The following is a 25,937-nucleotide window of genomic DNA, read 5'->3' on the forward strand; positions in this document are numbered from 1 at the left end:
GCATGAGCAACCGTACTCAGTTCAGAGGGCACTCCCATCATGGATGCTAATGTCAAGCCTTGTGCATCTAATGATTTATGGATGGAGGAAAAGTAGATCAACCAGGATGAAATTCTTTGAGCACTCTTGTCGTCATTCCGATTGGAGATTGTTGATCCCAACGTCCAAGGTGTCCTTCATGGTGGGGCCAAAGGCATGGTAAATGATGGAGCGATGCATAAAAGTGGTAAGCCAACATTTGATTGAATGTTATTGACAATCACTCACATGTCGTGAAATTCCAAGGACTTTCCTCCTAGGAAAGTCTTACTGCGGCACCTTCCCTTGCGTGGAGGGCCAGAGGGAGGGGTTAGGGGATTAACCATGGGTAAGGTTTTCACTTGTGAGATCTATCTTGAGTATGAGTTAGCTGTGAGGTAGCCATCATTGGACGGCTTAGAGAGCATTCCCATGCTCTCAAGATCCACTCACTATTTTCACGGAACGTTCATTCCCACGATGTGTTCCAAATTTCTTCGTCGACAATGGTTGTTGAAAGGAGGTGAGCATTAAATTCGGAAGAAAGGCTGATGTTGGAAAATTAACGTCGGAAGAGCGGGCGATGTGAAGCGTGTGCATGAATTGACGAGGCCAGTTTCGCAGACAACACCCCATATGCAATGGAGACTCCATGGATTGACAACACCCCAAATGCAAGGAAGACTTGGATGGTTTGTCCGCAGAAGTCGGGAGATGCTCTTCCGTAAGTATGTGTGCATTGAGTTGCTAACCACGTGGCAGTTGTTGATTGGCTGTAGGCCACGTAGGACGGTTCCATGGAACAAGCCGACGCACAACAACGTGGTACAAAACTACGATGCCCGTGTTGGTTCACAAAATTCCCAGACTACTAACGAATTTAAAGATCCTCTTCTTCGATCGATGCAAGATTTTACACAATTCAATGCCTCGGTCCTCTTGGGTCTTCTCTGATCTTCGTACCAGCGCACCCACGCTCGCTATAAGCTGACGTACGGGTATGAAGAGTACCGACTTAGTTCTAAGGCTACGATCTCTTCGATGGACACCGCATGCAGGTCCGATTTCGATCGGCTAGTGAAGGAATCCAATTTTGTTGACACAGAAACCATAGGCGAAGACCGTTCAGCAGCTGTAAAAGCGAGTGGACAGATGGTGCTAGACATGATGCATGCATCGTCCATTCGTTTGACTGAGAGAAATGCGATCGCTTCTCACCGCAAGAGGATGACAAGAGAAATTGCAATCAAAGATGACACTTCCGATCAAGAACAAGACGCTTTCCCTGATAAAGAACAAAAAATGGATATCCAGATTACAGAAAACCCTACATCACTATTGGAACAACGCACCAGTCGTGAAATTCGAGGAACTAGAACTGAAGTTGTCAGAGTCGATACAAAAGGCGGAAGTCACAAGGTCTCCAAACATGAAAAGTGCAGTAGCCTTTCCCGAGGCCGCTCAAACGTTAGGTGAGATGAGCTCGCCTTTGAACACTTTGTGAAATCTCGATATATTGACACAACTAACTATATGACTGCTACCACAGCAGGGGAAATTGCAGAAATACTAAGACACCTATTAACGTACTCGAGCGCACAGGTGGCTTTTTTAAGGGCATCCATGCACTTTTTATTGGAGGAGGAGTGAGTCCAAAACGGTTGCAGGTGTGCTTTCATACGATTCTAGAAAGACATTTGCAATTTCATAATCATGTTCTTGGTACTAATTGCTAGGGAATGCAGCTAAAGTGGGTTTGATACTGGAATAGAAATACCAGAGCTCTGGTACCAAATAAAGCTTGCCAAATGTCTGTGCAGAAAAACACAGATTCAGAGGAGGGAAATGTGAATTCAGGGAGATATGGGAGGTATCCAAACGAACAAAGGGGAAACTTAGTTTGTCAATACAGAACAACATAGGAAAAAGAGAGGAAACCAGTTGGGAATGTAGGGGGTCAGGGGAGGGATTACGAGGCAGGAAAATACTTCACTGAATTCCTTGTTTAGATTTTTGGTTGTGTTGGAATGGTATAGGTGGGCACAAAGACTCCCACGGCAGCCCAAAATACAGTCGGTTTGATTAGCTTTTATAGTGAACTTATAGATATATAGATGAATCCAAGAACATGCCCAAACTCATCCTCTAAAAACACAACATAGTGCAGTTTCAATTTCATGATAGTCACTCATAAGGTTGAAAACCATAAACTCCATCACGCATAGCAGGGACTAGCTACTAATGTAAATTCATGTAAATATCCATAATTTGAGCTTATTAGCATCCAATGTAGAAGGCCTGTATGTGGATTTGACAAATTGGGAAAAAAGTATCATTGTACCCCAGGCTGACAGAAAACCCACATGCAGTGCCTTTCGTAGTGTATGTTTTAATGTATTGACATTTGTGGATTCTTTGGGCATGGTCCCCCAGTTTTGTTCCAAGTGTTTTTTTTGAGGTGGATGCAGTCAGGCCCTGTGCTTTAGGATTGTACATTGAAAGAACTTAATCTTAATGATTCTTTCGCTTGTTTTACAAAAAAAAATATTTGTAAGATCGGATAGTTGTAGTCTTATGAAGGTATATGAATCTTTAAGCAAGAGCGATTTGGTCTACCTCTGCATCTAAATTTTTTTGTCCAAATATTCCACAATGTTTGAATAGGTAAAACTTTGCCTATCGGAAAGAATTAAAACACCTATCTCACCTCAAATACATAGGGCCGAGTCTTTTCCTTGGACTATCACTATGTGATGGGACTGCTTTGGTCGTTCTCTGAAGTTGACTGGCATGATTCGTGGAAAATTTTTCTGTGAGGGTCCCTCCATGGCTTTGTACGCAATTATGACTAGGTTGATAGAAGTGTAATTATGTGCTACGAGAAACCAGCATGCAGAAATTAGCAAAGAAGGAATAAGAACACAGCAACCAACCAGAGACTGTAACAACAAACAGGATTGTTGCAGCTGCTCCCAGACTACAGTAGTGATTTATAATTTTTCACTCTCATAAAAAGTAATCTTTGCATGGCAATGATCAATGCTTGTCTTTATTCTGGAGAGGATAACATATATAATTTGCAGGTGTGGAAAGGACGCATTGAAAGCCTCGGTGGATATGCGATGGAATCACCAACTGGTGTACAGAAACGTTGGACACATGTATTTGCGGTTGATCAGGCATCTCTTATTAATTGTTCTGATTCCAGTCATTTGAAATGGATGAAAACTTCAGTATGTGTTGCCTTCCCCCCATTTGATCTTCTTTTGATAGGATGTTTGTAATGGATGGCTAAAGTTGAAAAATAAGGATTTCTCCAAGCAAAAAGGAGGTATGTATTTATGTTCTTACTGGCAATTCTAGCATCATTCTTTCAATAGGGCACGCTCTGGGCACGCTCTTTGATACTGGCTGCCAGCGACTATATTATGGGGAGTGGTTCTCCTGCTTGTGGGCAAAGGCCGACCGTTGAACGAGGGTCGTGGTGTGGTGAGGCGTCTGGTCCCCCACCCCTCTTGTGACTACCGAAGGCTCCATGGGTGGGTGAACCCTTCTCTCCGCCGAACGTTTTGGCCGTTTTCGTGCGTGCCCGTCTTGCGAGATTGGGCACGGTCGTTGTAGCCGGCGATCTAGTAGGCGATTAGGGACTACAAGTAGTGTCTTGGACGGGCGCGCCGTCGTTGGCGTGCCACCGTTTGGGCCCTGCATGATCAAGGATTGCATCGGTGCTTCCCGTCGTGGATGGACGTTGTGGCTTGTATACCTACAGAGGGTGGTAAACCTTGTGCGATAGACCGTTGATCGGTTCCAGGTCTAATAGTATCAGTTCTTGTTGCATGACTGAAATTAAAGAAATTGCTATGATGAGGTAAATGGTTTAAAGATCAAATACTATTGTGAGTCTGGGCTACCTCAAAAGCATTAGTGGGCGGTTTGAAGGTGCTAAAGTTTACAGGTTAAAATTTACTAACATGTGAAGGTTTGCACAACTTGCCCTGTTTGTTGTTACATTTATGGATGATACAGAAAACACCTCACCTCTGAGCATGTTCAATTATATTAGAATAATTACAAGTACAGTCTCATAGGTTACCCTAATTTAGACTTAACTAAATTAACCTATGAAAAATTCGCTTGATGAGGACGGAATTGAGATCACTTAGTTTTAAACCATGAGGCGGATGTGGTCTCTGGAACTGACTATCCTTTGGGTAATTGACCATTGATCATCGTCCCCGATAAGTCAATCAATAGAACTGGTATTTTAAATACATCTAGTTAACATCAGATCTCTCATATGTCTTTGTTTGCTATGCTCTGAACCTAGAGAGGCAAAGTATTAACACAGAACATGGGCCTGAAGTTGAGATGGTTTCGTGGGATTCACAATGAAATCAATATAGGGTATGATGAGTTTCGGATTGGACATCACTAGAGAATGGATCTTTTCCAGTGTGACTTCCGTACAACTCAGGGGTGATATGTACAAATGTTTTACATATCAGGGCATTAAGACACCACCAAGGCTGACGTCGTTAATCCAGCAACTGTCTCAAATAAATTGCAATTGCATTAATTGGCCTTTTTCTTGATTGCTATTTGGCTGGAACAGTATTGGGGTGCTCATAGTCGGTGATTTGACTAATTGGAGGGGTTTTGTTTGATTGCTTTCCAAATTCGGCAGTGTGTTTGTTGATTGTTTCTCCTAGAATGATTTTGATTGTATTTGCAATTGATATTCTTAGAGGATTTGTTGCATGTAGAACTTATGGGATAGACTTGTGCTTGCTATGTGATCATCTAAATCTCAGCTTTTTTAAAGACAAAAGTAAAAAAGGTATATGATTATATTATGATCAGAAGACTTTTACATGAAGCATCTAAGTCTCAGCTTTGATTCTTGGTTGAGATTTGGTTCTATCTTGTAGATGTTGATGATTTGGGATATTCCTCTATTTTGTGAAGAAAGAAAGTTTATCAAAGTCTTTGAAAGACCAAAGTGTCTATGAGACTGAAAAAACGTAGATACAATGAGCTGAATGGGTGGAGCCTCTAAGTGGGCCTCTGCACGCTGTTGGGATATCTCAAGGTGTATGCCTCAGGCACACCTTATCTTTCTATGTGTGAGTGCTAGAGGCACAGTTAGGTGCCCACAAGCACAGTTAGGTGGTGGAAAAGCCACATAGGATGATTGAGTGAATCTAGGAGCAGATTGAGGAGATGATTGTGGAGCTTTGAGGTCATCAGTGATGTCAGTGACCTTGTATGAGGTGCCTACTTAAGGACCTCTCTTTTCTTCATTCTATAAGCAAGTATTCTGATTTTGTGTCAACTCTACTCTCTCCTTTCAGTGTTCCAACATGGTATCAGAGCCATTTGATCCTCCTTGAGCCCATTTTTGCCACATCATCATCATCATCATCTTCTTCTTCTTCACCATCTTTCCCTCTTCTCCAAAAATTTTGCTTGAGCTTGATCTCCTTCAATCCTCAACCATTTCCCACGCCCTTTCTGCTGGAGATCCCTCTGGTTAGGGCGAACTTTGGGCTGGAAGGAATCGACGAAATTCGCGGGCTGCTTGTCGCCATTGCAGAAAAGTCGTCGAAATCCTCTACTGCAAGTTCTCTGCACCTGCTCTGTCTTTTCTTAATTCCTTCCAGGGCAAGCTTCTCCATACCTAGAGCTACCTTGTGCTGAAATCTGAGCAGCAATGGCTGCATATTGAAGGAGAAAACAGAGAAAAACCAGTCGACTTTGTTCATGAAGGTGAAGGCGACCTGACGCATATTTTCGCCTCTTCTTCCCAGAGGATCTACTGTGGTATACCAGCTTTCTTTTGCCTCAGAACGCCCTCTTTCTTTTGCTTTGAAGAGTGTGATATGAGCCCTCCAAGTTCAGCTTTCTAGTTTTGACAGTTTTGACATACTTTTGAAAATGATGCTACATAAAATGCTACTCTAGCATTTCTGGTCTTTTGAAGTTCTTAATAACTTCACTACAAGTGTTGCTTCAGCTTTGTTTTGACTTGCTAGACTTGGATGTGATTGGAAAGTGCTTATTTCATTCACTCCTATGAAGCATGCAAAAGTAGCATCATTGTTTGAAAACTAGTCACTACTATTTGCTACATCAAGTGGCTATACTTTGGAAGTATTTCAGTTCTTTTTGCCTTGTAAGAGAGACAGATACTGCCCAATATCTGGATTAGACCCTCTCATGGCTACTTTATATAATCTTGAGAAGTTCAATGGAAAGGGGTTCCATACTTGGCAAATGAAGGTAAAATTTGCATTAATGCGGGAGAACTTATGGGGACTTGTCAAATCTACTCCTACCGCTTCTTCTACGGCCTCAAATGCTGGGGAATCTTCAGCTCCGACACGACCGGCAAGGGATCCAACAAGAGAAGAAAAAGCATATGGTATAATTGCTTTAGCTTTGGGTGATGATTACATACATCATATATCTGACTTGGAGTCTCCATCGGAAGCATGGCAGAAGCTAGATTTGATTTTTGGTGCAAGCTCTCATATTTCTAAACTATCACTTAAAATCTCTTTCTTTGAATTAAAGATGGCAAGTGATACTACTTTAGCTGCCCATGTCAACTATATGCGGAGTCTTATGACTCAGTTAGCTTCTATCAACTCTCCTATCACCCCTGATGATGCTATGGCAGTACTACTTAAGAGTATGCCTGAAAGCTTTGATCACATTGTAAGCACTTTGAAGAATCTTCCCAATCCAAACCTTGAAGGCATTATCTCAGCTCTCCAAGAAGAAGAAAGACACATGGAGTTAAGGAAAGGCAATGACACTGCTTATGTTATGAAATTCCAGAAGGGCAAGTACTCTCCTTGCAATCACTGTGGAAAGACAAATCACCTTTCAAAGGACTGCTTCAAAGTTAATCCATGCAAGCACTGTGGCAAAAACAACCATAGTGAGAAGTTTTGCAGAGCCAAAGCAAAGACAGAAAATGCAAATCTACTTACAGTGAATGAGCCTCCACAAGATGAGGCATCCTTTGAAGATTATGCATTTTAAACTCATCTCTATGTATGCTCCAGATCTCTCTTTTATGTCAAGGTACTCAGCCTGGATAGTCCTCCAAAATGAATGAAAATAAATTATTGTGTGTTGTGTGTTTTGTAAACACCTCTGGTCACCTTATGATATAGGCCATGTGTATGTTTTGCTCCATGGTACCTCCTGCAGACATTGTGTGCATGTACATGCAGGGGAGATAACCATTGGAAGGTCTGTTTGTATCCCTTTTTGTTTACCTTACACCCAAGGGAACCCTTGCTAGCATGAGAACCTAGCCATAGATTTATCCTTGACCACCATGAGATGGCATGAGAAACTATGAGACTAGATGTATCCTTGACATAGCCTGAGGCATTTCCTTGAGGGGGGGTTTGTTGGGATATCTCAAGGTGTATGCCTCAGGCACACCTTATCTTTCTATGTGTGAGTGCTAGAGGCACAGTTAGGTGCCCACAAGTACAGTTAGGTGGTGGAAAAGCCACATAGGATGATTGAGTGAATCTAGGAGCAGATTGAGGAGATGATTGTGGAGCTTTGAGGTCATCAGTGATGTCAGTGACCTTGTATGAGGTGCCTACTTAAGGACCTCTCTTTTCTTCATTCTATAAGCAAGTATTCTGATTTTGTGTCAACTCTACTCTCTCCTTTCAGTGTTCCAACACACGCAAGACAAAAAATAAACATAAACACTAGTGGAATGTGTCTGTGCCCATGGAGCTGTGGCAGGGTGTTACTATGGTGGACATTTGTATGTTGTCTGAGAAACCAGGTTCATGTGGCGACTAAAAATGAATAAGTGGGCCTCGGCAGAGAGGCTTTGGTGGCGTACAGCACTATGACGGCATAAAACTTGTGATAGAGCACTGACATCGGTCAATATGCATGATCTGCTGTTGTCTCCTAGCCATGGCCTTGCATCAAACAAGTGTCATTGTCACACCTTCGGTCGTGCCTTTGATCTGGTGAACATGGAGGGAAGATCCCCAAGCTTGATATGTGCATTGATTGACTGATGTGTTGTTGTACTCGGCTATGTCATCTCCGTGGGTTCTGTTGGTCCGTGCTATCTAATTGGGAAAACTCAATAATGACATGGTGTGTGGGGTCTGGCTGAGCACCCTGATCTCATCTATGTGCCCTGAGCAGCTGGTCTCTCTGTCGTATGTCCTCATGATTTAAAGTTACGAAACTTCTTTGATCCAGGTGAGAGGAGAGGGTCCGAATCCATCCCTGGAAAGACAGTGGCGATGACCTTAGATCTCATAGCACATAGGGCATCTGAAAGCGAAGTGCTCTTCTAACTCAATCTCTTGTAGAGCACATAGAGTGCAAATGCGGCCCTCTCTAGGGATATCTCAGCCATCCATTCGCAATGCGTAGTCGGTGTGATTAAATACACAAATGTCCGATTGAAATCCTCAAAGAGTGGGGAAGTGTAGCCTAGCGGATCGATGAAGCCCTCCTTGAAGGTGTGTAGATGTATGAGATCCTCCGGGATAACCTGGTTATCACTTGCATCATCTGTCGATGTCCATTTCATGGTTAGGATAGCACGATCTGTGATGCCTCAATTTTGATTTCAAACAACCAAATCGAGAGTTTTTTTTCAGATAATCACAGCCTACATCAAGAAGGTTTTGATGCAATTGAGCAAGCAAAGCAGGCTGTAGAAAGTATGTGCGATGGAGTCGTCTCTTGTGCCGATATCAGCTCCAGATGTGGTTGTCTTTGTGAGTAACTTTGCCTAGTGCTTTGATCTGGAAATTTTTGGGCAACTACGGTAAATTGGCAGTTCAGCATCATTGAACAGGAGCTAACATGTGGCCATAATAAATCACAGGCACTGATCCTGCCTTTTCTTCTTCAGACTGGTGGATCATCTTGGGACGTTCCCTTCGGAAGCCTGGATGGTCTTGTATCTACTGTTGCGTCAGTGACATTCTCTCTTGCTTGGACACAGTGCTTCAGTAGAGGCTTTGATGAGGTTGATCCCCCAATGGTTACTGACTTTTTGGGGCACCATCACAAATACGTACAGGCTTGTATGAATCAACCTTGTTTAAGTGTATACGCAAGCATTCTAATGTGTAAGCAGATTACTGACGATTTCTGAGTCAGTCCAACTACAATTTACAAGGTCTGATTCACAAATCGAACACACTGAAAACACTCCGCCGATGGCCCAGGTTGATTGCTCACAGCACTGCTCAAAGCTATCATCGATTTCGCAAAAGTATTGTTAAAGAGGTCTCGTGATTATGCTAGTTGATTCACCCCGCCTTGCATGGAAGGATTGTTAAAGAGAACCTGGCCTGAGAAGAGGAGGCCCTTCCCATTCTGGAGATTGCTGTAGAAAACATTGCCCAATGTAAACAGCAGGGTTATGTCGAAGGCCACCACTGTCAATGGATTTCCAACTGTTTCTGGGCACTCATTTCCCAAGGTCGGGGCGAAAGCTGGGTTGAGACTTGGAGTCTTAGAATGGCTAATTTCCCCCATAGCTCCTTCAACAAAGAAGGGTAATTTGGCATGAAAATTTTTCTGTCGTCGTTGCTGTTATGTCAATGGCAAATGGAATGCTTCAGTAGCGAGTTTCACTTGTGTTATGTTCCAGATGTAGTTTCAAAGGAGTTTGAATGCCCAATCCATTGATTTTCGACAATTTCTACTTTACATGATATTAAGCATGCCACATTCATGTTCTGCACATCTTTGTCTAAGCACTTAGTGATCAGAAGAACACAATCATTGATTCTTAAGAACATTTCCAAGAATAGATATAAAGTCTCATTTTGTATGTTGGAATATTTTCCAGATTATTTCTGACATGTATACTTATCCATGTCCATAAGAAATACCTGTTTTTTTTCCTCTAATGCATTTTCTATTAAATCTATTTTGACCATATATCCTTTATCCATAGTAGGAGTGCACTCGAGCGTAAGTGCTCCCCTGATTCTTTACATGTCACATTTGCTGATATTGAAGGGCAGTGCTTGAGTGCACCCAGGCACCTTGTCTTTCAGAGTTTCCTTATCGTTTTGTATTCAACTTTTATTTTCTATATGCTGACATGTTAAGCTTGAAAGTTGGACTCGTTCTAATAAAAAGTGATTTCAAAAATGAAAGAGAGAAGCTAAAAAAATATTATTTTTCGTAAACAATATGATGTTCCGTTTACCAAGCAAAAGGAAAGTTTGGGTTAACCATTTTATTCTACTCATGCATGCAAGCATAGAAATTGGCATGCATACATGCATTCATCTATGCATCTTTGGTAGATGAAAGTATAGATCTCTCCCTGTATGCATGCACAGGCACACATAACATGCATGCACGCATACATGCATACATACATACAAATGGATGTACACATTTACTTTTTGTAAGAAAGATTGTAAATACATAAGTGCATGCTTTTTTCTTTTTATAGGTGGATTGATTTGTAAGACGAGTACAGCTTCCATACCTCAGTACTGAGGGTCTTGTTTTTGCAGCTTTTTCTGAAATTTGAATGGATTGAGGACTGCTTGAAAGAGGGGAAGATCCTTCCACATGAAGCTTACGAACTTCAAAAGCCCTTTAGAAAATATAGTTCTATATCTTGTTTTCCAACACGGGAGCAACTGTTGGCAACAGATAGGTCCACTTTTGAATGCAAACCCTCAGGACTGCCATCAAGGGCATTTGAAGACATGGGAAAAAATGTGGACAAGATTGATAGTATGTGCGAAGAAACAAAGCAGAGAGATATTTGCAGGGATTCTAATAACTTTGAATCGGGGATGAAAGCTACCAGACAAGAGCATTTTGAGAAGCATATGCAAAAGAATTCAGGGAAACCTGTAAATAATTTGCTAATGTATGAACCTCCGGATGTAAACCAGCATATCACCAAGCTGTTGAAGGAGATGTCACATCTTTATGAAGAGGTTCTAGGGGATGAGTGGAGATCAGTAACTTATCGAAAGGTTGGTTCATCCTTCTTGGATCCATGAATTTAGTTTTGAACTAAGCTTCCATGAATTGCATAGACTTCACATTTAAAATCTCTTGATGAATACCTTATATGTAGTAAGATGTTTGAGACTTCCAGGTTTTATTTCTTATAGACAATGAATGAAGAGGGCTGTTGCTCAAAAGGGCATATTTATGGATGCAGGCGGTCACCAAGATTGAAAAACTGCCTTACAAGATTTCTAGCTCTGCAGATGTGAATAATATATTTGGGATTGGCTCTTCCCTTTCTGAGAAGATTAAAGAGATTTTATGTACTGGGCATCTTCAAAAGCTTGAGAACTTGAAATCGGATCCACAGGTTTGAAGTTTTGCAACTGTGGATTTGAAATTATGGGTTTCCATTATTATAATGTTATGTTAATTTGCATTTACTGATGAAAATAGGAATTCAAATTGGCTTTGAATGTTATGATTGATACATACGTTTTCCTTCTGTTTCCTAATCAGTGAATGTAAAGAAGATGTGATGCATAAGTATTGATGTGCAAATATAATCTGGTGATTCGGATTGTCATGAAATACGAGCCAGATCCTGAAGTGTCACCTGTGGGGGTCCTCAATCCTCAGGGCATGGCCCCCAAGCCCCTCTGGGCTACTTTGCAAAGAGTCCAGTCCACATTATTAATTTTCACACATTATATTTAATCAAGGCTGGATACAAGTCACACCGCCTCAATGAGGCCCTTGAGCCTCACCAAGTTCCACTATCTTTTAACACATGCAACTGACTCAGAGGCCCCCCAAATTTTTCCACAAGTGGTTGAGGCTGCACTTCCCAACACCCCCACGACCAAAACACCAAGATGCTATCCAATCCCTGGTAATCCTGAGCATATGTCAATACAGGCACTCCTCAGACAATCATGTAGCATCTCCTGAGAACCAGCCATTACATTTGCAATGCATGTGAAGCATTTAGTCCACTAATTCAGTCAGCTAGCTGCTACAGGCTGCCATCCCTGCAACAGCGCAACAAGCTCATTACTGAGCTTCAGGTTCTGCCAATTGTGAGCCATGACACACCCACAACTGACCACCAGCATTGCATTACTACAGTTCATGCATCTACTCTGAAGGCCAGATCTCTGATACCATGCTGCAAAATGTGAAACAAGCTGGCTGGAAGTAAGGTGGTCGTAAAATACCATGGCCTAGCTGCACAGGCCTAGCCGCATAAGCCTGCCTTGAGCTTCTTACAAAAAATTCCAGCCATGATTACAATTTTCGATCAAGTCTGTTCCATATGTGACAGAGTGCTTGCATGAGGATCCATGAGGAGTCCAGTACGTGCAGCATCCAAAATTACACACCTACATTGGTGAAAGGTTGTCAAACGTGAAACAAACTGTCTGGAGAATTCCCTTGTACTCAAAACTGATCCTGGAACTCCAACTCATCCATAAAACCACTTTTATTTGTCCAATATAATCCAGTCTAATCTGATTTCTTTTAAACAAAACACTAATTTATTTAATAATACCAAAAGAATGTCAAATTGCAGTAGGGTTTGTTGATCATGAGGCCACCAACAGGATGAGGAAACTGCTGTTTTGACAGGTTCAAATAATACAGCAGTTTGCGTCTGTATGGGGTATAGGGCCTAAGCAGGCACAAAGGCTCTATCAACAAGGTCACCGAAGTATTGAGGATTTGTCAAGAGAGACCTCTTTGTCTCACATGGCGCAAATTGGTGTCACATACTTTCACGACTTAAGGTTACGTATTCCTCGAGCAGAAGTTGAGGAGGCAGAGAAGTATGTACAAAGAATAGCCAAAGAGATTTGTTCTGGGGTGAGTTTCACTAGCATCATCTTGTCTTCCCTTGTATGAAGACTTATTGATTATCTCTCTAGTTCATTTCCTTGGTTATAATGACGCAGATATTGATAAGAGTCACTGGATCCTTTAGAAGGGGGCATGCAACCTGTGGTGACATTGACTTTTTAGTTACCCATCCCGATGGTTACAGGTTTGCCTTTCTCTGATTTTTAATCCCTGGTTTGTCCCCGACCGACTGTTTAATGATCCAACCAAAAAAAAAAATCACACATAATTTGCTAATGTTAGTATGGTTGCCCCAGTTCCAAATACTTCAGAAGGAGCACAGAGGGGATGAGGGCAGAGAAGTAATCACAAATTTTAAAGCTTAATATGTTCTAGTGGTTGCAGTCATGGAGGTTTTTTGGTGAAGATGGTTCAGATGCTGCAATCTACTGGTTTCATCACCGAAAGCCTTCATTGCACGGATCACTGCTCAGAGGTCTGTTACATGAATCTGAATCTAGGTTGTATTCTTCTTCTTGGTGTTGCTCAAAAGTTATGATTTCATCCTAACGAGGCCCTTTATTGTGAAATCAGAGCACCAAGAACAAGGTAGATACTTTCATGGGTATCTGTAGGATACCAAATCATCAACACCATCGGCGGATAGATATCAAGGTCGACCTCATTTTTTCAATATAGTGTTTCATCACTTTTATTCAAGTTCGTTTTATGTTTCATCTTTTAACGCTCTAGTAAAAGGCTTGTGAATTAAAAAACGTGCAATAATTATTAGAAATGTGTTTGTCACACACATTTTTCTAGGATGTAGCAAAATGAACAGCTACTAATTACAAATATTTACAAAAAGCTAATGAGGAAAATAACAATGTGTGGTCATCTTAATACATACGCACACACGCACGCAGACACAGAGAAAGAGAGAGAGAGAGAGAGAGAGAGAATGCACACACATATATGTGTGAGTGTGTGAGCATGTGTGCGTGTGGGCGTGGGCAAGGGCATGCGCGTGTGTTTGTATGTGCTATTTATACTGAAAACTCTTTGACACTGATGATGTGAGTAGGGATGCCATAACAATATATAAATTTTTGTGAGATTGTGCAGGTTTTTATTATCAAGTTTGGGAATACAGCTGAACTTTAAATTGATATCTATTCTTCATTTGCTCCACATGGTGTGGATAGGAGTCACTGAGATGATGCATCTCATTTTATGACATTTATCACACATCATGTCTTCCCAAGCACTGTCAATATCTTTCCAAGTTTGATGGCAATTATCCATGAATTCAAGTTTTAGAGATTCTATTCCTAAGTTATAAATGTTTTCATTATTACAAAAAAAAACCGTCTCTATGTCATATAATTAATAACAGTGCAATTCATTTCAATTCACGAATGCATGAAGAGTTGAAGTTTCTTTAGAAAAACATCTGAAAAGCTTCTCAAAATTTAGAGTTGTACGAAGAAGGATGAAGAGATCACAATTGGTACAGATGAGAGATCGCAAGGAGGTAACCAGAGCTGCTCCCTCCTGTTACAGTCTATAACATAGTTAAATTGGTTTGTAGAGTTACCTCTAAACCATAGGATCTCTATATGTATCGAACTACTGGCCTAACCCTAGGGCTATTTTGTATGCTTCACATACCCACATGAGTGACATCCATTCCTGAGGATGTCCCTGGAATTCCACTCCCAAAACTAGATCTCTAGGAATGAAGGCCAGTCTAGCCCCTCCAGGCTTTATTGACTCTTAAAACACATCCCTGCTAAATATATCTATGGCCTAAGCTTTAGGATCCTGTACATCCATACTTGGAATTCTTGTTCCCCTTGCAGAAGGTGAACAATGGAAGGAGGACTTGCAAGAGACTCGGATATATGAAGCCTCACAGAGTTGGTTACTCATCAGGACCTCATCCACTCAACTGCAAATCTTATCAATCGCTTGAATCATAGTATCCTCAATGGTAGACTTCATTAGAGATGCTGAGACATCTGCTTACTACGATCTAATGCATGCGCATCACATGCTGAGCTGACAAAAAGGCTAGTACTAGCCAACAATGGCTTCTCTTACGTGTGACACCCTCACTTTCTGAAACGCCCTTGACCCCTGGTCTGTAACTAACTTTGCTGTGTGCTGACCATGGTCATATTGCTTCTTTATGCAATCTTTCTACATATGTCCATACTTATTGACAATAAAGGCATTGAATGTGGACATCAATTACTGTGTGTGCTCTTTCATGATTGGATTCTCTGTTTCAATAACTTCTTGCGTTGTTTGGATGTGAAGTTTGTTCAGACATGGAAAATGAGTTCCATCTTCCTCCTTACACATGCACGGATGTCCAATCTCATTGTCATTTGCAAACTTGATTGATTTGATTTCTCATGTGTAGGCAGCTTGAATGTGTTCTTGGCTTTTGATAGAATGAGATAGTTGCAAAATGGAGACAAGGTTGATGCAAATAGCTTGAACGTGATTGATGTTGATAGCAAAGTACGAGCCTCATTTATAGGCAAAAGATGCCTTTGTTGGGAATAGAGGTCACCTCCCCGTCTGTAAGCTCCCATATGAGGAGAGCATTGGGGGGGTGGACCTGGGTCTTCAAAGACTCACACATGGGCAGGGTATTGACTGTCATGTGGGCAGGAATCAAAGAGAGGAGAGAAAGGTACCTGGAGGGACCAGCATGGCTGCAACAGAAAGCGCCTGTAGAAGGAGCAGATGGCGGGGACAGCAAACCCTAGATCTGGCCTGGCAGGTGGCAGATCTGGAGCAGCAGTATGGCATGCTAATCCAGGAGCAAAGAGGCGCAGGAATGGAGCAGGGAGAACAGCAGCAAAGGTGGCCAGAAGAAGTGCTGGTTGGGCTGGTTGGAGCCAGCCAACCAGGCCCAGGATGAAGCAGACCAAGAGGCTGGGACTCTGCAAGGAATGAAGGGCCAAGGGCCCAGCTATAAAGGGCACAGGTCATCCAGGCAGGTCGGCCTGCATAGGGGCTAGGCCCCTGCATGGAAATAAGGGCACAAGCCCTAGTTTTGAAGGCCCCAGGGCTGGTGGGCCATTAAGGGGCTGCCAGTCGGTTATCTTAGAGGGCCTTTGGGCCTATAAAAGAGAGGCACGTGGCCTCATTCATAGCATCCAGCAGGTCAGCACACAAGGGAGCAGAAGGAGTGGCCAGAGCCCCTTCCTTGGGCCTACATCCAGGAGGCAAAGGAAGAGCAAAGGTGCTGCAGACTTAGCTCTACACAGGGCTGAACCCTAGGCTGTCTACAAGGGCAGCAAGGAGCTGAGATCTCTAGACGGAGAGTCTACATACGCTCGAGGTGGAGCACGCAGACTCAAGGTACTAGAAGAGACTAGCAGATAGAGAAGGACCTTTGGTAAGATCAGAGGACCACACATTGGTGGGACTTTGGATCTATCTCTTGTATTGTGTCCATAGCTTTGGACAGAATTATATTGTTTTGGTGGATTCTATATTTGGCTTTGTCTACTGTCTATTTCCTTATTTGCATATCTATTTGAAGCACATAAGTTTAAGAAGTTTGTGATTCCACTCCACACATTGTGTGAGATCTTGGGCTATTCTATCAGTCTTCTGCTGTGCGTACCCTCTGTTGGTCGATTTCTAACGTGGTATCAGAGCCCAAGTAGGAGGCTTACAAGCATGGGAGCCTGAAGGTCCCTACCTTGCTAAAGGACGACCCTGATTTAGAGGCTTTTGGGAATTGGCTTCCACAACTGGAGGACAGTGCCCTTGCGAGAAGGAGGGTGACACATGTTCAGTCAGGTGCGTACAGAGTTCTGGTCTACAGAAGGTTGAGTTTGCTTTTCAATTTTGTTGTGTGGTTTAAATTTCAGAAGCAGAAGTCTCTTCATCCCCTTCTCTCCCTTCCTCCTACCCCAATTGAGCCCTTTCTTTCACCATTCCTAACTTTGGAGAGTCCGGGAAACTGGATGGGACTAACTATCCTATCTGGAAGGTGAAGATCCGAAGTCATTTAGTGGCTCGAAAACTATGGAAACTGACAACGGGAGTGGAGGCAAACCCAAAGGATGTGATGGACGGCAAGGGGAAATGTCTCAGGTAATGCGAGATTGGAAGGAATGGGTCTTCTTCGAAGGCAGAAGGGGAAGTGTGGGTGCTTCTTCAAATCTCAGACACAGATTGCTGGAAGGTGATGGACAAGGTGTACTGAAGCCAGAAGAGTATTTGCTTGAGAGCTCAATGAAAGCTTGTGGTCTAGGTTATCTGAAAATATTCTTGGGATTTTATTTCTCGAGATGGTTCTTTTGTTGCGGACCTCGCCAAAGGAAGGACGGGTTGAGACAGACCCTGAGAGCATGGTGCCTAGAAGACTCCATAATGTTCACTCATTATGAGGGGGACAGCTGAAAGATCATGGCGTCTAGATTGCTCGAGTTTGACGGTAAGAACGTGACCGACGGTGATGGTGCCAGGAGGTGCTACGGAAGCGGACGTGGTCTAGCAAGAGCCACTGGATGAAAAGATTTCGACATTGAAATATGCTAGAGGACTACGACCAAGGAGTTACTAAAGCATCTGCATTGACGGATTGGTAATTAGCCAAGACTGGTTGGTGAGAGGGGGTGGTGGAATAGAGGTCACCTCCCCGTCTGTAAGCCCCCATATGAGGAGAGCATTGGGGGGTGGACCTGGGTCTTGAGAGACTAACACATGGGCAGGGTATTGACTGTCATGTGGGCAGGAATCAAAGAGAGGAGAGAAAGGTACCTGGAGGGACCAGCATGGCTGCAACAGAAAGCGCCTATAGAAGGAGCAGATGGCGGGGACAGCAAACCCTAGATCTGGCCTGGCAGGAGACAGATCTGGAGCAGCAGCATGGTGTGGTAATCCAGGAGCAAAGACGCGCAGGAATGGAGCAGGGAGAACAGCAGCAAAGGTAGCCCCGCCTTTTGTCCTATAAAAGAGATGCACTTGGCCTCATTCACAGCATCCAGCAGGTCAGCATACAAGGGAGCAGAAGGAGCAGCCAGAGCCCCTTCCTTGGGCCTACATTCAGGAGGCAAAGGAAGAGCAAAGGTGCTGCAGACTTAGCTCTATACAGGGCTGAACCCTAGGCTGTCTACAAGGGCAGCAAGGAGCTGAGATCTCTAGACGGAGAGTCTACATACGCTCGAGGTGGAGCACACGGACTCAGGGTTCTAGAAGAGACTAGCAGATAGAGAAGGAGCTTTGGTAAGATCAGAGGACCACACATTGGTGGGACTTTGGATCTATCTCTCCATAGCTTTGGACGGAAATATATTGTTTTGGTGGATTCTATATTTGGCTTTGTCTACTGTCTATTTCCTAATCTACGTATCTATTTGAAGCACATAAGTTTAAGAAGTTTGTGATTCCACTCCCCACACACACTGTGTGAGCTCCTGGGCTATTCAATCAATCTTCCGCTGTGTGTACCCTCTATTGGTTGATTTCTAACAGCCTTGTCTTCCCCACACACATACCTTACTAATGATGATGTCACACAATCAAATCAAATCAAATCTAATTCCCAAAGGTCAAGTGACCCTTCAAACATACCAAAGACAAACTCCACCCCTTTCACACTCATACTAAGGCTAGAGCCCTAGCCTTGCTACAAATTCCAAAATACCGCAACGCCGGAGAAAAGGGTGATGAGACCCATACATAAAAGAAGCAACCAATTGTCCCAACGCCATCACATCACTGCAAAGGGGTGACCTAGTCATGCGCACCTTTCGTGCCATGCTATTCCCTCAATCAGCTTAGGACTAAAGCCGAGACTATTAGTTGGTCCACCCCTAATAGGGATAAAGGACGACTCGAAACCTTTTATAAAACAAGGCACACAAAGAACACACCGATTACATCTAAGACCAAAATGACTCCCGTGCATGAAAGGTATACTCTGCTCTTTGAGCCCATGCTATAGCAAGGCAATCTTGAAACCAAGCATTTGTAGGCTGCTTCTGCTCTTCCCTTTGTAGGGCTGCTAAATACCAACAGAGGCCAGCCTTCCCTATGAAAATCTCATGTCTTCTGGTACTAGCAATGGAATGGTATAAATCACTATACCAGGGAGGGTTGCCACCACAAGTGAAGGAGATGGCACTTTGCCCCGCGAATCTGTAACATTGTTTGTGTGAGGTCCTTCTCTACATATAAAGCGTCCAAAATCTCGATACTGGTAGAAACAAGGCTCATAAACCATGAAAACCACCGGAAAGTGATCCGAAATGGAAACTCATGGTGAAATGCATACTGAGCCACCTCTATCTAGCCTAATCATCAACATAAAACGTATCAATCCACACATGGGTGGGAATCTGATGTCTCCTATTTGACGACCACAAGAGCATGAGTGAATGAGGCATAGTGTGAAAGGCAGTGTGAAAGGCATCATCTTTTAAGCATCTTTTCCATTGAACTAGAAAAGAAAGGCATCCCAAGTTGCTCTCTCAAGAGAGTGAATGCCAATTTCCTTCCCCTTTTTTTGTGTGAAGGCAACTCCACAATGTTGAAGGCACCTCCAATAATCCATGAGTCTGTAATTGGTCCCAGAAGAGAAGTTTCTTCTAGAAAAGGACACGATCCCCTCGATTGTTGGTGGCATAGAGGTTGAGAAGACCAACCTTACGTCCCCCAATCAAAAGTACGATCTAATGTTCTCTAGAGGGTGTAATGATACCATGTCCAAGCACAAGGGAATGAAAAGAATCTGAAATTGAAATGCAAGTTCCTCCCTTAGTGCCCAAAGCAGGAGACCAAAATGTTGGGTGTTGGAAGCAATGGAAGCACAAAGGAGAAAAACGAGATGCTGTAATAGATTGCTGCAAAACTGAAGTGTGGAGGCTCAAGGGAGAGCCAACATAAACTAATTGTACCAATAGTCCTAACTGACTATAACTAGGCCTACAAGGCTCATACCAAGGTATAAGTGGCATCTATAGATAGCGCATCAGATGGCCTACAAAAAAGGTATGCCATAAAGCAGCTTACCTAACTTTGCACAATCTTTCTTGTGTTCCTAAATAAAGAGAATGTCAATTACACCCCGAGTGACATATGGATGAAACTGATTACGAATCAGTTGCCTTCGACGGCGGCAATGAGATACACAACCAAGGCCTTGGGTATTCCAGCTAACAATCCTCATTGGGGGAGAAAGTATGCTGGGAAACCTTACCCGACTTACTAGTGGCAGAAACACCTCCCTTCTGTGAAGAAGATCTCATGGAGTAGTGGAGAGGAGGAAAATCCACCTTGGAAAGGACCCCCACACCTATGGAATAGGATGCTATATCAATAGAAAAACCAAGGACACGTCACCAAAGGTAGAGGACACAAATTCTACCTCTCCAAAATCAGCCAAAGGAGATAGGGCTCCTCTAAACCAAGCATGGTGCCGGAATCCGTAAGATCCCTGCCGGCAAGCAAGAGAGCTGAGGAGATAGGAGCCACATCCATTCCTCAATTAGTGACACGTGTAGAGAATTGAAGCAAAAAGGGGCTTCTCGGAAGGGAGTTTAGGATTTGAAGAAGGATTTGAAGGAACATCAACATTGTTGGCCAAGACTAAAACTAGAGCAGGAGCATCAATGGCTGCGACCAAAACGGGGGTCATCATTGGCCACGATCAAATCTAGGTTAGGGACGAGAGAAGGGTCCTCTTGATCTACAGGTGATGGAGGAGCGCCAACTCTAACTGTAACCCAATGGGGGACAGTAGGCACGGACACTCAGTGCGTGCTGGACGTGTAAGAGGTGCCGATGGAACAATTTGACGAGGACATGCCGCACGAGAAGACTTCTTGGACCTTTTCTCTTTTTTTGGCAATTTCTAGCAAAATGCCCAAAGGTTCTACATATCCGACACTGATCTTACCTGCCGCAATCTCAACTGTGCCAAAAAAGAGAGCCATTTGGTGGACGTTGGAGCATATAATGTGATCATCTGAAATGTTAGCGTTAGACATGATGATCCTAACTCTAGGGACCCCAGTAGATCTAATCACCTCTGTTGTAGAAGACGGTAAACCAGGGAGGAGGAAAATCTTTGTGACCAGCCCAAAAGAAGCTCCAATCGTGGCAAAAATTCGATGATAAACCTGAGGTTGACCGGGGAATTTGATGAATGGTGAAGTCACCTGCCAGTCCTTCTCTATAGGGTCGAAGCCTAAAGAGAAAGGTTTGAAAAAGATCTTCCTGGAACTATGCGCCAAGGAGCTAGCCTTGAGCATTGTGCTCCCCACTTGAGGAGAGTCAAAAGCCACCTGAAAGAAACCTCATCCCAATAATTGAACATTAGAAAGGCGAGGGGTTAGGTTAGGAAGTAAGGCCGCAAGCATCCATGCGAGGGCTTGTTACCTAAAGGGGTGGGAGGACCAATGGATGAATGCAAAGATGGTGGTGGAGCTCTCGAATTCTGAAGCTGCAGCAACTCGTCTTTTGAGAAAATGCATGCTCTTGCGGCAAGGTAGAAGGCGAATTCAAAGACAATGAAGATCTGTCTGTCATGAGGGAAAAAGCAAGAGATGAGGGATTGAGAGGGGGGAGAGGATGAGGGAGAGGCTGTGAGAGGAGGGCTGAAAGGGGAGGGGCTGAGAAGGGGAGAGAATGAAGAAGAGAGGGAAGGGCTGAGAAAGGCTGAGGGGAGGGACTGAGAGAGGAGGAGGAGAGAGAGTGGAGAGGAGGCAAACTGAGGCTGAGGGGAGGCAGAATGAGGCTGAGGGAAGAGGCAGAAAGAGGCTGAGGAGCGGTGGAGGAAAAAGTACGGGAAGGGGCAGCAGGGGGCGTGGAAAGGGCCAGCAGGGGAAGGGAATGGAGCAGCGGGGTTAGGGGAGTCAAAAGGAGGAGAAGCGGCAGGAAGAGGGGAGGTGGAAGAGGGGAGAGAGGCAGTGGGGCAGGAGGCAACAGAGAGGAGGCGGAGGGACAGCAGGGGACGGTGCAGCTAGCTTTAGTATGAGTGTGAGAGTTGTAGAAGCTCAACTCTACCCTTCCCCTTTTCCTGCTGCCCCGAGGCCTGTTCACACTACAAACTCCAAAGTACACCAACAAAAACTAGGGCTCTAATTATCTATGCTTATCAGATATAGGACCAATTTGACCACCCATACATCTAGACAAACTCTATGACTTGAAGAAGGCTTCTAAAATTTTGTTTGTTCTTAAGACCCTATCAAAATTGTTACTATCGGTCTATTTAGTCTGTTGTCTTGTCCTTTGTATGTTCAAAATCTGAATTGCCAGGACCACCCTCAACGACTATTGAAGTAATTCGCCTAGCCTATAGAGAGCTGGTAATGAGAGTGGTAGGCCTGCCAGGACCTGTTTGTCCTCCTCGCGGCATCACATCATACAATCTTTGTGCATAGTTACCCCAAAACGAGACTCAGGTTTGGGTGGGGTTGTCTTCCCACTAAGGGTACTATCTGAACTTACACTCTGGGAGAGCATGAGGCCCTGACCAGACCAAGACCTAGCTGCAATTGTGAAAGATGCATCATGTATTAGCTTCAATGAAATCAGGTGGATACATTTTCTGAGCTTTGAATCTTTGAAGAGTGGTGGTTCATGATTGGCGATTGTGCTTTTGTGTTTATTACTACTTCCAGCGGTGCTGTGTAGTACTCTTCTTCCACTTAAAGCACCTAACAAATCGATGTACCTCGCAGTCATGCCTTTCCATGCACTATACTTACTCCACTCTTCCTCGACTGCTTTATTCATATCTCAATGAAAGCATTTTTACTCCATGATTTTCCAAAAGGCCATGGAAACTTCTCCTCAATTGTCATGAAATGACAGTTGGAGAACGTATGAATCAAGCATTCGCTAGCTTGGATGAGGTGGCACTATTGTCCTTCACCTCCTTCCCCTCTGTATTTCACCAATATATTGAGGTAATGGGAAGGGAGTATTGCATCTCCCCTCTTTCTGTGACTTTCTTATCATAACATGTTAAGGAATGCATCCTAAAATGGCATAATTCAAAGAAGGGCAAGATAACTATGACGTAGCTATATTTATTGGAATAGGGTATCTCAAATATGCCTCCATGTGAATATCTTGCATGTGTGTCCTCCATCTTTTGAAGGGCCTCCATCTTTTATCCACACTTACTGTATTATTTAACACCTACCAAGATTATTGCGATTAATTTATTAGGTATGCTTAATCTATGTTGCACATAATTCTAATTCCCGAAGCTGTAAATGCTTTGCAGGTCTACTCCAAGGAATCCTATGCATTTGCTTTGGTCTACTTTACAGGAAATGATGTTCTCAATAGGAAGTGAGTATATAGAAGACTCTCATTTCCTCGACTTCTTTGGGTGTCTTAGTAGAACGAGGTAGAGGTTTGCATTTGAAATGGTAATTTAAAAGGCTAATGTATCTTGTATGTGAAAAGTGTTATAATGCAAATGCAAATCAATGCATCATGAAGTTCTTATCAAGGAGTGTGAAACATGGAAAAAAAGCAAAGTGCAAGAGGACAAAAATGGTGTGAGTTTTTATATACTTTCCAATAATTTTGGCTCATAATTCAGGCTAGTAAGCATTATAAAGCATCTGCAAGAGAAAACTGTGGAGTACTCACTAAGGTTAACGATGCACAAGGAGACGTCTTGGGGTGCATTGAAATGAGGTGACGATGGGTTCTCAGTATGTTTCTCTGGTGAAAAGTAGACTAGAATTTTGACTGATCATCAAGGGACTTTTAAAGGTATTTATTTTTTAGCAGTACTTTCTGAAACTTTTAGGTACTAAAGGAGGCCTACGGAAGGTTTTCTGGTAGACTTGGTGACTCTCTCTTACATTACTTAGCAGCGAGTCAGATATGAAACATTACAAAAGCTTGAAAGCAGAGAGCAGGCACACAGTGATGTATGTTTTCAATTATAATAGTTCCAATTCCATGCAATTGCAGTCAGCAGCAGCATTCACTATCTCACTTGGTCTGATCATTATCTATATGCAAACAAGCAATGGAGAGCTTCAAGAGCGTCCCACAGAAGTCAACACCATTGCCTTCTTTTTTCAATAAATAAGCACAAGGGTCATAAATGACTATTTTCATTTTTGTTTTCTGTCCCATTTGTATAGTTGTATATGGTCTCAACTGTTGGAAACTCAGAATTTTCTGTTTCCTTTTTTTTTGCATAAGGAAAAATTGTAAATTTGTCCAAGCTTCATTTCCTGTGTGACTGACAGGATAAGGTATGCTGCTCAGAGGAAAGGCTATAAGTTGAATGATTGCGGCTTGTTTCTGCGAGTTGGAGGGAAAAATGTGAGTAGCTCTCTCCACCCTCAACACAAGCACCTAATTATATTGGAAAAGGTTTTCGGTTCAGAACGTGCTTTATGACTATGTTCCATGTTTTTGCATTGTGCTGTCTTAAATCCTGTCAACTGAATGACTGGGTTCAAGCAGTAGGCGGATAGAGGAATGGGGGAGCTTGGAATAGATCCGTAGCTCTCAGTGGGATGAAGAGAGAATATATAAGATGCTCGAGTGTTAGCAATTTAGGATTTGTGATCAAATGTGAGAAAGCGATTTTGAAAAGTGGTAGTGAGCCACACTGTGTAGAAGCAAAGACCATTTATACTTTGCGGCCTGCCAAGCACTCAGAGCTGGAATGATAAATAGAGAAGCTACATCACTCAGAATTTTTGAATGTAGCATCATTCTTGCACAAGGGAAATGGTGAGAAACACAATAATACAAAGAATTGCCTTCATAACCATGGGAAGATGATGATTCATGTTAACTCTTGTAATGCTTCATCCATTTGTATTTTTGCCTATTTGATAAAGAATATTGTGACATGTATGGCATTTAGGAAGTCACATATGATACGTGGAGGCCCTATGTGATCAAGGATAGTTGGCTATGTGTGTGTGTTTGTGCACGCATGCACATGCACATGCAAAAATTAACTTCATAATATAATGGATTGGGGGGCAGGGTGCGGGTGGTGAATGAATTATCAAGATTAACCAAATTGGAGATGTCTATTTAACTATGGGCAGGGAATATCCAGTGAAATTTCTGTACCATGTGAGACTGAGGAAGAAGTATTCGACAAGCTTGGCTTCCCATACTTCGAACCTCACGAACGCAACCTCTGATGGAGCTTCATATCAGAGTTCAAAGTGGAATTTATTGATTCCATATCAAGATGTATTTTATTTAAAAATATTATTAACTGCAACTGTATATATATCCTGTACAAGGCTGTAAATTCCCTTTCCTCCCTGTTCATTCTATTGATGGGTCAGTCTACAATTTCTGAAAGTGATGGATTTAAGGTAGAGTACTTTACAATAAGGATCTTAATAAGGTGTAGTTTACAAGGCCGAGCCGGTCCCCTTGTCCCAGATGTGGTAGGTATCACAAACTTATGCAGCTCCAAGACTGTTTTGCATTCAATACCCACAAACATTGTGAGCACACTATAGCATAGATGCGTGCATCAACACCGAGTAAATTAGGAAAAGTCAATAGAACTAAGAAATTACAACATTTGCATTATAAGTTTGAACCATTGGAGCTTAAGGTACTAAACTATAAAAATTGAAACTATTGTGTGTGGGGTATAGGCTTTAGTACACTTGCTTGTTCATGCACATCATGTTTATACCTCCTCTCTCTCTCTCTCTCTCTCTCTCTCTCTCTCGGGAGCTTAATTTCAATAAATGTTTGCCTTAAAGCATAGCAACATGAGCAATGATAGTTATCACCTTCCAAGAATATCTTGCTAGTCTAATCTTTTGAAAAGGCTTTTAACCCTATCAAGCAAAAAAGCAATTGTTGCCGCGACAGCGCCTCTCTTCCATCACCTCTCTCTCTCTATCTCTCTCCTCCTCTCTCACGCGCGCGTGCGCGTGCGCGTGCGTCTCTCTCTCTCTCTCTCTCTCTCTCTCTCTCTCGCTGTCTCTCGCATGCGCACACATTGCGGCAACGCGTTTGTCTTCCTTCACCTCTCTCTCTCTCTCTCTCTCTCTCTCTCTCTCTCTCTCTGTGTCTCTCTCGCGTGC

General features: G+C 43.0%; 1 protein-coding gene across 2 annotated transcripts; it reads left to right on the forward strand.

Moving 5' to 3' along the window:
* Nucleotides 1–715: 715 nt before the first annotated feature.
* Nucleotides 716–25,185, forward strand: LOC147900736 (DNA polymerase lambda-like). 2 transcript variants are annotated; one of them, XM_087375949.1, is made up of 12 exons: nucleotides 716–1,490; nucleotides 1,568–1,685; nucleotides 3,102–3,251; nucleotides 10,566–11,039; nucleotides 11,231–11,386; nucleotides 12,646–12,879; nucleotides 12,969–13,057; nucleotides 13,258–13,348; nucleotides 13,447–13,527; nucleotides 23,123–23,190; nucleotides 24,111–24,186; nucleotides 24,930–25,185. In XM_087375949.1, exons 1-12 carry the CDS (start codon nucleotides 1,060–1,062, stop codon nucleotides 25,026–25,028), a joined length of 2,067 nt encoding a protein of 688 aa, XP_087232075.1. In that variant the 5' UTR covers nucleotides 716–1,059; the 3' UTR covers nucleotides 25,029–25,185. The 2 variants fall into 2 exon arrangements, with proteins under 2 accessions (XP_087232075.1, XP_087232076.1); XM_087375950.1 differs by having other exon boundaries at nucleotides 1,571–1,685.
* The last annotated feature ends 752 nt before the right edge of the window (nucleotides 25,186–25,937 follow it).

Source organism: Dipteris shenzhenensis, chromosome 6 (genome assembly GCF_047967505.1).
Source record: "Dipteris shenzhenensis isolate YYH24624 ecotype China chromosome 6, Dip_SZ_1.0, whole genome shotgun sequence".
Taxonomy (NCBI): domain Eukaryota; kingdom Viridiplantae; phylum Streptophyta; class Polypodiopsida; order Gleicheniales; family Dipteridaceae; genus Dipteris; species Dipteris shenzhenensis.